Source organism: Pristiophorus japonicus, chromosome 4 (genome assembly GCF_044704955.1).
Source record: "Pristiophorus japonicus isolate sPriJap1 chromosome 4, sPriJap1.hap1, whole genome shotgun sequence".
NCBI classification, from domain to species: domain Eukaryota; kingdom Metazoa; phylum Chordata; class Chondrichthyes; family Pristiophoridae; genus Pristiophorus; species Pristiophorus japonicus.
Window position 1 is genome coordinate 66,220,074 of NC_091980.1, and position 11,294 is coordinate 66,231,367.

Here is an 11,294-nt window from a genome sequence, read left to right on the forward strand (position 1 = left end):
ACGAAGCAAAAATGAATCATCTTCACAAAAAAGTATCTATCGTTGTGGCTCCAACCACAGATGGTGGCTATGAAGATATTTATACAAGATATTAATTATACATCTGCAATGGAGGTTCTCACTGCACACAACATTACATTTTCCATGAGATACAGAAAATCACTTCACACATGCAGAGTGATACTTGTATATTGCACATATAGCAGCATTTGAGTTCAAATCTGAGTTTGTCTGAATTTAACAAAATTAATATCACAATTTTCTGATCAAAGAGGCTGAATTTTGGCCCATTGATGTTTAGGCACTTGTTCTTGTGGCTCATTGATGTATCTAGCAAGCACTTGAGCCATCCAGACAAGGATCTCAATCTGTGTTTAGTTAGCTGATCATAATTTGATGGCATTAGGGGTGCTACTAATTTTCTTAGCACCCCCCAGGGTTAGAAGGGTACAATTGATTAGGTTTCCCACCACTGATCACTATGCACTGACCCCTGGAAGTGCGCACTGTTTGACTGTGATGTCCCATATAGTCATAAAACCTACCGACATTTGCTGTGAAGGCTCACATAGGCAGAATAGCAAATTAGCATCATGGAAGCATACCCCAAAATGAGTTAACACCTTCAATAAAAGAAAGGAGGAGATAAAATTGTGAATAAAGGCAATCATTTTTAATAAATAAATCAAAATTTTCAATAAATAAATCATCTCTCAGCAGTACAAAACTGGTCAAACAATGTATAAGACATCAATTGCTCCTTCAATCTTCTCCTCATCAAGCTCCCAGTTGTAACTACTATTCCTTGGCTCAATATTCGCCAACATCTATTTCCTCAGCTATTGCTTTTTTCCTGCTTAAAACTGCAATCATGAAAACTCTCAAATATCATCCAGTCAGGCCTCCCCTTTTTCCAAGATCTACTTCAACTACTCTCTTGTCAGCTCTGTCCGATCTGATCACCTTTCCACTTGTGGTACCGAGAACAACTTTGTTAAAGTCACCAACGACTGTAGTGTTCTATTGGTCCTCATCTTCCTTGGCTTCTCTGTGGCCTTCCACAGATGACCATCCCCCTCTATTGCTCTCTTTGACTATCACCTCTCCTCCACTGTGCATCTCCATGGCACTTCCCTCTTTTGGTTCCAATTCTACCTGTCCCAATGCAGTCAATCCCTCTCCTCCAACTTTTCATCCTGTGACCACACCTAATATGTGTCCCAAGGTTTTATCCTCCTTCCCTCCTATTCCTTAGGTTTCACTGTCTATCCCTCCTATTTCTTAGCTTTATGTGACCCCTCCATGATATCTGTAAATATGGTGTAGGCTTTCATGTGTATGCTGATGACACCCAATTCCACCTCTCTGCCTTAACCCATCATTGCAATATTGTCGCCGTGCTGTCTGACTGCCTGTCTGATGTCAAACCTTGGAAGAGCCAGATCTTTTTTCTACTCAACATTTGCAAGACTGAAGGCATCCTGCACCTCAGGAACTGATTACATCTCCTTCTCCCTTCTCTGGCAGCTTATTCAGACTGAACCAACAGGTGTGCAACCTCACTGTCCCGCTCAATCTTGAAGTACGCTTAAAACTGCCATCCAGTCCTGAAGCAAGAAAGCTTACTTCCATGCCTGAACTATTGCTTGCCTGTGCCTGTATCTCACCCTCACCACCACTCAAACCCTTATCTACACATTCTTCAATACTCTCTTCACCAGGCTCCTCCATTCAACCTACACAAATCCCCAACTCATCTTGAACTCTGCAATATGCATCTTACTGCACACAAAGTTCTGCACACCCATCACACCTGTCCACACCAACCTTCACTGCCCACAAATGTATCGACTTTAAAATCCTCAACCTGATTTTCAAATCCCTGCATGACCACACTCGGCACTATCCTTACGATCTTCTCTAGCTCTTTGTCCCAGCTCACACCCTCCACTCACCAGACTCTACTTATATATGTTCCCCACACCACTATTGGTGGCAGAGCCTTCAGTCACCATGCTCCTACTCTGTGGAATTCAAGATTTCTTAAACCTCTTTGATCATGCCTTTGGTTGCTTCCTTTAACTTCTCCCCTGCTTCCTGCTCAGTATTTCACCTTCTCCCTGCAAAGCAGCACGGGATGTTTTGTATTGTGAAAGATGATAAAAGCATATTGTTATGTAGTAAAGAAATAGTTAAACCAATACATAATTATTGGAAATTTTAAGCTAAACATTTTATCACTACTTTTCTCTATTTGTTTTTTGCTGCTTTAGGTGTTTTTATACCAAGATGCAATGAGGATGGATATTACAAACCATCCCAGTGCCACAGCAGCAGTGGACAGTGCTGGTGTGTTGACAAATATGGAAATGAAATAGCAGGCTCCCGGATACAAGGGACTCCAATCTGTGGTAAGAACAACCAAAGTAGGACACTGTTCTCTATTAGGCTGTTTTTCTGGGATAGCAAGTAACAGGGGGACAAAGTATTCTTAAAATACTTCACTAGATACAGGCCAAGAAACAATCTGTAGCATGAATCTTTTGATGACTACAGTAGGATTTTTCACCGCGCCTTGAAAGTCAAGGTTCTCATGTATCAGAAATGGATGACATTACTTACTGAGCTCAATTATGATGATGATCATCATCATAGGCAGTCCCTCAGAATCGAGGAAGACTTGCTTCCACTCAAAATGAGTCCTTAGGTGGCTGAACAGTCCAATGCGAGAACCACAGTCCCTGTCACAGGTGGGACAGATAGTCGTTGAGGGAAAGGGTGGGTGGGACAGGTTTGCCGCACGCTCCTTCCGCTGCCTGCGCTTGATTTCTGCATACTCTCGCCGATGAGACTCGAGGTGCTCAGCACCCTCTCGGATGCACTTCCTCCACTTAGGGTCGAGTTGCATGTTACTGAAGCGAGAGAATAATTATGATATGATTGATAATAAAGAGAAACATGACAAATCTCATGCTGTGAACCTGAATGGACCTCTTCCTTTGTAGGATCCAAAGAAACACATCAGATCCTAGCTCCAAAAGCAAAGGCTCTGTGGCAGTTACTTAACAATTAATTTTCAAACCAAGTCCAAGAGATTGCTGTTGCTGATATTAAAGGGTAAAAAACCCAACAGGGCCATATAACATTTCTCTACAATTTGATCAAAGGTGTTCACCCGTTTAAATTAAGTGGATTAAAATAATTGACAAAAGAATACTATAGAAACATATTAAGCATTTCTCTACTAATACCACCAATTTCAAGACACAACAAATAGTGGGATAGCAAGAAACCAATTGATACAAGTCCCATGAAAACAGGTAAATTATTTTGCAAGTAATAAATTACCACAATGTATATGATTTACAATTATAGTTTTCTGTTCAGCCTAGTGGAATATATTCTTTCATATTATACACATCAGAAAAAGCACTTTAACCTTTCAGATCTGAGTTTCAATCTATTTAATACAGATGGGAGTCTACTGGCATTTAGCTTTAACTGACCTATGTTAAATAAGCTCATGCACTTTCAGTCCAGTTCTTTGTAAGTATAAATCCCCAATACTGATATCACTCACCTTTAGCATAGCAAACCGTTTCCTCAAAAATAATAATTTCAGCTGAATGCAATATAACTATTAAACATTATGGGTTAATATATACAATTATTATCATTTCATGACATTTGTACGATGTAAACAGCACTATATTTGTTTTGTTTTTGAAAGACAATGTCTTGAGGATATAACCTTTTACTTTCAGAAGAAGATCAGGAGACTTCTGGTGATTTTGGCAGTGGTGGCTTCCATGTTTTGTCTGATGACCAGGATGATGAGCGAGAAATACAAAATGAAGAGGAGGAGAAAGTGCCTGAGGGCGGAGGCAATGAGGATGATGAAGATAGTGAGGATGACAAAGAAGATGATATTGGCTATATTTGGTAGTTGTATTTGCTGTATCACTACCGAGAACTGTCATATTTTGCACACTGCTCAAGTTCATTCTTGTCTCAGTTTGTCCATAGTACTGAGGAAATGTTGCATCTGAGATAAAAACAAACAAAAATAACTTGTAGATAATAAAATGTTGATCACCCTGGGACTATTTAGTTCATCTGTTGGGCATGCTCAGTAGGAAAATACATTTGAAATGCGATTCTCCACAGTAAGAAAGTTAGTGTTCAGGAAATAAGTTGTTCAGAGTTACAACAAAACTCTTGGATATGAGCAGTACAAATTAAATAGTCTCATTCTGAATCCACACAGCTTAACTAACCCTTAACGTCCAACGCTTTTCCCAAAAGAATTGAAACATAAACTATGGAGCCTTCTTAACATCAATTCTTAGGCAGAGAAAGAAATAATCTCACCAGAATTTAGCATACCTTAACATCACTGCACTAAAATATTTTGTGTGTGTTAGATAGCAAAGATTCTTTATATACACGTGTGTTACATTTATGCATGGCATCATTTTAATATTAAACCTCTCCGCAGTAGCTGGCACACTGTAACACCAAAGCACCACTGGTAATTCAAGGGATTGTTATTTTATATCAAGCTGCATGACAGTAAGACACGAATATTAATAGGATATTCCATGCTATTTCACTCAATGGTTGAGATAACATTCCTAAATCACTCCATGTTTTTCTAACTTCAGCAGAACTCCTTTGATACACTGCAGCTTCATATGACACTTCAAGTAAGATATCTCGTATATAGATATGAATTGTCTTTGCACTTGCAGAGAAGTGTATTTTGGCAGTACAGGTACTCTATGATGCAAATGGAGATTTGTACCAATGCTAAAGCTGTAAAAGTTAACAATGCCCTTTGAGCATTAGCAGGAAATAGTCAAAAGATATTGCCGGCAAATTCCTGGATTGTGGGAATGGGTAATTCAAAATTTGCGCCTTTGCGGAGCCAGAAATTTCAGGAGAAGCACCCAGCAGAAATTCCATTCCGTTTCGGGGCGGGCTGAATACTCACAGTGGCAGCCATCTGCAAATCACGCAGTTAGGACAAAGTGACATAACCTGTGCTACATTACAGGAATTCCACCTCCCCATCTGCCCGTGACAGTGTGCGACGCTATTTAAAATGCACAATTTGCTTGGGCCCATTCATTAAGGTGGATGTACTTTGGAAAATGTACACTGCCCACTGAAGACATTTAGCCATACCTTGGGACTTATTATAGGTATTGCAATTCTTTTTCACATTTATACTCAGAGCCTTCCCCTACATTCTGCATTACCCTTGGAAAGTATTCTATTTTGAGAATTATTGAGCTGTGTGCACTTGTGTACAGAATTCTTATTTGGGTATTTACCCCCACCATGCCCACATATCCTGCTGGTATTTTTCTCACACTCTTTTGACTTACATTGTTGATTTCCCCTTCCCACCCTCCTACCTAGTTTAAATCTTTCCCCAGTGCCCTATTTACCCTTTCTGCATGGACATGAATGCCCCTCTGATTTAGGTGATGGCCATCCCATCTGTATAGCCTTACCTGGCCACAAAAATAGTCCCAGTGTCTCAGGAATCTGTAACCCTCTCCTCTACACCATTCTTCCAGCCATGTTCCTCTATGCTTCCGTCATGAGGGGACATAATGTCTGAGGCACACATACCAACTTCTGCACTGGTACCAGGAGCAAGATTCATTGGGAGAATGGACCTCATTAACGCAGAAAGATCCTTGCGTCCCTGGGAGAGAGTCAACCAAATATTCTTTAGTCCCTTCGAGATGCTTCCCTGTAAACATTGGCCTCTGATTGACTGACATTCCCTACAAGACCTATATTCCTTCATTCAATGCCTCTACATTGAGTTGACTGACTGGCCTGGAATCTTTTATGAAGTGGGTTAAGGTTTTCAGATACTCCCACAGCTTCTACTTTCTCCAGGCTGTCTTGCAATGAGTTGAACCCCTCCTGGATGTTGGTGCACTACAGGGCAGTGGACTCCAGCATTATCTCAGCCATTTGGCACATGATTTGCAAGAGGGCACAGAGAACCTTCATATATTTCTGACGCTCTGCTGGAATCCTTCTCTTCATGGCAGGACCCCTGAGATTATCAACTGTTTACTCTGCAGCCAGGTTCTGATGCATCTTATGCCTCCACTCAGCTACATCAAGCTCTAATTTCACACCTATATCCTCTGGCTTCCTTGTGCTCTGTGTCCAACCAAGTTTCAATTCTTCATCCGTGCCATCTATACCTTCTCACGTGGGTGTCTCTCTGCTGCTGTGTGCGAGAGGCAGTGTGAATGACGAGGTAGGTGAGTTGTTGCCACTGTTGCCAGAGGTAGAGGAGACTGCAATGTCTTGCTCTTTAATAATGTTCTCTACTGTCTCTTGGCTGGCAGCTTCTGGAGGAAAAAACAGTACTGGTTACTTTGGTCTGCTTGAGCAACTTTCTATCTTAAACAGCTACAAGGAAAGTCTGGTGAAGGGATTGAAGAATACATTGAAATATTAAATCAAAGGTTCTATGATCCCACTGAAAGTAAAGATTCCCACATCTCCATCCCCCATCTTCCAGGCAGGAGTGGAAGCAAATTTTGGCTACTCCTTCCTCTTCATGTGATGCCAAATGCCATATAATGGAACATCCTCCTCCTGCAGTCTGATGTTGCCTGGCATTGTATGCTGTCTTCTCCTGCAGGATGAATGCAGTGTTAATTGGCTGCTGCTGTCTCCTGATTCTTCAGTCACAAGCAGTCAGGATTCATGAAATGGATGGTAACAATGTTGTGTGCCAGGGAGCACGGACCTAGGTTGTGAAACTTTGGTGTGCTAGCATGTATTATAGGGTAATACTAAGTGGCTTTGCTTCTGGGACAAGAGCCACAGCCTGGAGGGCAATGCTTGAGTATTGCTCTAGGAAATGCCGTGCGCTTCTCTGTGATTCAGCGATCTGCCCTGTTATTCATCTGAAAACACTCTGACAATGCATGGGGTTCCTTGAGGTTATGGAGCTCCCACTCACAGCCACCTCTTTCCACGTTGCCTGTGCTGCTGCATGCGATGGCCTCTTCCTTGCTTTTCCAACAATGGCATCCCTCCACTTCCAAATTTGTGCCAACAGCACTTCTACATCAGCCACTAAAAAATTTGAAGCTTGTCGTTTTATGTCTTTCACTCCATTCCAGAACTTGTTCCAAGAGCCTGGTCATCCCTTTAACTGCATGGAAAGCTTTAAATAGGGAAGTTGCACCCTTGCCATGCCCTCTTCCCAAATTATCCTGGCTGTCCTGGTGTAACTCGCCCACTGCTGGCAGGATTCTACCTTTCTCCCGCCAGCTTTATTTAAATTAGTTGACTCCAGAATCCTCAGATTTCAGCGGCCATACATTCCACTCTGCTGTACTTGCACGGAAGCAGACCCCCAGGAATTTCCAGGCCATTGGATTTTTCTAATTTTATCTACTCAGAGGTTAGATTCCACTTGCAGCTACATTGACTCTTCTCCAACAGTGTTTTTATTAACAAACTATTGTAGAACAAGATGTATAACCAATGTAACCAATTTGATAAGAAATAAGAGTGGCCTTTAATAGGCTAAAGCTAGATAATGTTAAGTAAGATTTGCTCTTGTAAAATTGACATTTAACCAGTACTGTCTTCACGAAAGGTGTTTGACGAATTATCTTTGTTGGGAAAAGAGCAGTCATAAGATTCATGTGTTAGGTTTGTTAGGATGAATGGTTTCCATGCAATATAAATATGATGCACGTTGGCATGATTTCCATTTCATGTATTTAGAACAAACATTTTTTCATGAAGGCAGTGCTCTTTTAGCCATGATAGTTTACATAGCTGTGCATGGAAATATTTTACACATTAAACATTTTTAATGTTTTGTCGGATTGACCTTAGATGTGACCTTAAGCAAGCTCCACTGTAGAACTTTTCAAATACTTACTGTGTGTGTGTGTAACCTCTAAACTAAGGGGTAGGGAGTTAGAAGTTGAAACAGGAATTGCATATTGCCTTCCCTTTCTGTAACTTGATAAGAATGTGTCTCAGTTACTTTGTATGTTGTTTTACAGATTGTAGTACAGAATCTCGTAGGAAAGGCAATAAAAAATGCTCATTAAACAATAAATTCAAAGGCATGTCATGTGATGTTTCCTAATGTGTGGTTATAAATTGTCCTGCAGATTTGTGTCAAACATTTGTTCCTTATAGAATTGTTATTCTGAATCTAACTTAGTGTGAAAAAAATTACTTTTGAGTAAACTGTGCAGTTTCCTATAGTTTGGAAAAACTCAATGAATTTTCAAATATATGCACAATTGATTTTACTTCAGTCTAAAAGTAAATTATATGTTGAAATCAACCTCATGTTTTCTTTAAACAGGCTGGTTATAAGGGAACTAAAGAATTCTTTACAAGCATTGGTGCACCAATTTCAGAAGCATCTAATGATGAAATTTAACACATACATTGTTTCAGTAGAGTATTTAACATATATGTTTCACATCTTTAAATGGAGGAAGTTGCTATAGGTCAACTAAATATTTTCTTGCGGTTTGCTTTTAATTCTGATATTACTTTCTGATAATTGACATTTTTGATGCTTACTATAAATCTCCACTTTAAGGTTTGGATATTTCTCTGTAATGTTGTCGTTATGTATTTATTCTGGTTATAAAGCTAAAGTTGTCTCTGGAGACTGGTTGCTTGTTCGTTGTATAGTGTAGGTTGTATCTTGTAGGTATATCAATTTACTGGAAGGAACCTCCACTGGTGTTTTTAATCCAGTCTGTCTAGGCTATGTTAGACAAGAAAAATCACAACATCATAACTAAGTTATTCTCTCCCATTTTATGCCACTAACTTTGGCATGTGTAGTTAAAGTTTTTGTGTTACATTGTTGTGAGTTTCTGTATGAACCAGTTTTCTCAGAAATGTGCAGAGAAACAAACTTGGGACCACTGGACCTCTTATTTATCATCTAAATCATAATATTAATCTTAGGACAGCGTGGTGATAAAATGGTTTAAGCTTAAATCCAGTGACTCATTCTGGTACTGGGCTAGCAAACTGACATGCTCAGTGCAGTGCCTTGCAAAAGAAGAGCATTCCACCTTGAAAGGGAAGGAAAACCTAATGGCTGCCTTTGCATGCTATAAGCATACTGTATGTTAGTCCATGATGTATCATTACTGATGGCTGTTGTGACAATGACCGTGACCTAGCCCATGCCACTAACCTTGCTGAAGAACATGGCTCGTAGTGGAGATATCATCAAAGGGGAACTATAATCAATTGTCTTGCTGGCAGTCTAAGTAAATCTGCAGCAGCAACGTGACTAGCCATAGTTACTTTCTTCAGTATTTTATATTTGTAAAGACAACTATATTGTACTACTGTAACTTGCATATTCTTTATTCTCATTCCTAAGCTTTGTAGTTGTATTTATAATTCTCTTTCAGTACCAGTACCAAAAAACAGTTTTTATTTGTCTTGTCCTAGAAGTTAGACAGACTATCATGATGAATATTTCTCATTATTCTGTATTCTATACAAAAGGAAAGTGTGTGCCTTGACTGGCCTTCTGTGTAACTGGTCAATTAACAGGTCTTATTGTTTTGTTGTTTGTCTCAATAAATCACAGTCTGTCCATTATCTCTTTCTGACTATGATTCCTAGCAGTGGAAGGTACTTTTGTTTGTCCTGTTCAAAATGAATGGAGCGAACCTTTGGCGTAGTGGTAGCATTCCCGCCTTGGGAGTCAGAAGGAGACAGTCCCGGCAAGTGAAGACCGGAACTCCAGCTTTAATTTCTGGGTTGAAATCCAGCAGGATACTCCTGTCCAGTGGGTGCTCACCAGCACCCTCCTGTCCAGTGGGTGCTCACCACCACCCTCCTGTCCAGTGGGTGCTCACCACCACCCTCCTGTCCAGTGGGTGCTCACCAGCACTCCCCTCCTGTCCAGTGGGTGCTCACCAGCACCCTCCTGTCCAGTGGGTGCCCACCAGCACTCCCCTCCTGTCCATTGGGTGCCCACCAGCACTCCCCTCCTGTCCAGTGGGTGCCCACCAGCACTCCCCTCCTGTCCAGTGGGTGCTCACCAGCACCCTCCTGTCCAGTGGGTGCTCACCAGCACCCTCCTGTCCAGTGGGTGCTCACCAGCACCCTCCTGTCCAGTGGGTGCTCACCAGCACTCCCCTCCTGTCCAGTGGGTGCTCACCAGCACTCCCCTCCTGTCCAGTGGGTGCCCACCAGCACCCTCCTGTCCAGTGGGTGCTCACCAGCACCCTCCTGTCCAGTGGGTGCTCACCAGCACCCTCCTGTCCAGTGGGTGCTCACCAGCACTCCCCTCCTGTCCAGTGGGTGCCCACCAGCACCACCCTCCCCTCCCCCACTCACCGCTCCATCCCCATCCTTCCACTACTTCACACTAAGATACAAAAACAGCAACCTTCAAATTTCAGGGAGGAATAATTGATTGCAGCAGTTTGATAGGAAAGTAATCTAATGATAAAATGAAGGGGCAAAACAAATTAAAATAACTACAAAAATGTGTGGCTGTAGATCTTATAACACAAAGATGTCTGGTGAAGGAATGTTAAAAAATGTCAAGGAATTCCCTCATTCTGCTTTTTTTGAAGCAGTAAGCTTTTAAAACAGTGAAGAATATTACTGCATAGATATTGCCACTTTACAGTTAAAAATGAATCCGCTTCTTAAAAATCATTATTACTGCAGGATTATCCTCAGTTTAAACTGCCATTTTTAAATAACAATTAGAGGGTGAAATTCTGCTTTGTAACAAATGGAGAATGCCTGTTTTTCATCCATATTTAATAGCCGACTAACAAAATCACATTCCAAAGCCACACTTTCCCAATGATTTCACCGGTGGACCATCAATGACAAAGAACAGGCATTCATGTTTTTCATTAAATCATAAATTCCATCTCCAGGAACTGCGCAAACACATATTTTCCAGAGGAAAACATATTGCGTGGAAGCTGGTATGCACAGCACCCGTATTCCGGATGTAAAATGGGTGCACACTGACAAATTTAGGAGTGGGATGGTCCACACCCAATCCACATCCCAGGAAGCTGCCTAAAGCAGGTGTTAGGTCCCTTGCATATAGAAATGCCTGTTGAAGAACCCTTCTGGAAAATGAGTTTACAATGAGCAGGTGCTGGGCTCCCCCCGCTCAAAATTCTTCAACGATACCTGCAGCCGCCAACGAAAAGTATGTTTTCAAAAGGTAACACTGCAGCCCTTGCTGAGATCAAACTGTGTATTGAATCAAT

The 11,294-nt window shown here is 41.3% G+C and overlaps 1 protein-coding gene across 1 annotated transcript in view; it reads left to right on the forward strand.

The window, feature by feature from the left end:
• LOC139262932 (testican-1-like) overlaps window positions 1–9,648 on the forward strand; it is a 782,508-nt gene extending 772,860 nt beyond the window's left edge. Inside the window, exons 11-12 of the mRNA XM_070878252.1 lie at window positions 2,274–2,411; window positions 3,765–9,648. Of these exons, the coding sequence (XP_070734353.1) occupies window positions 2,274–2,411; window positions 3,765–3,946 (320 nt within the window). The 3' untranslated portion in view covers window positions 3,947–9,648. The remainder of the gene's footprint in view (window positions 1–2,273; window positions 2,412–3,764) is intronic.
• Window positions 9,649–11,294: the final 1,646 nt, after the last annotated feature.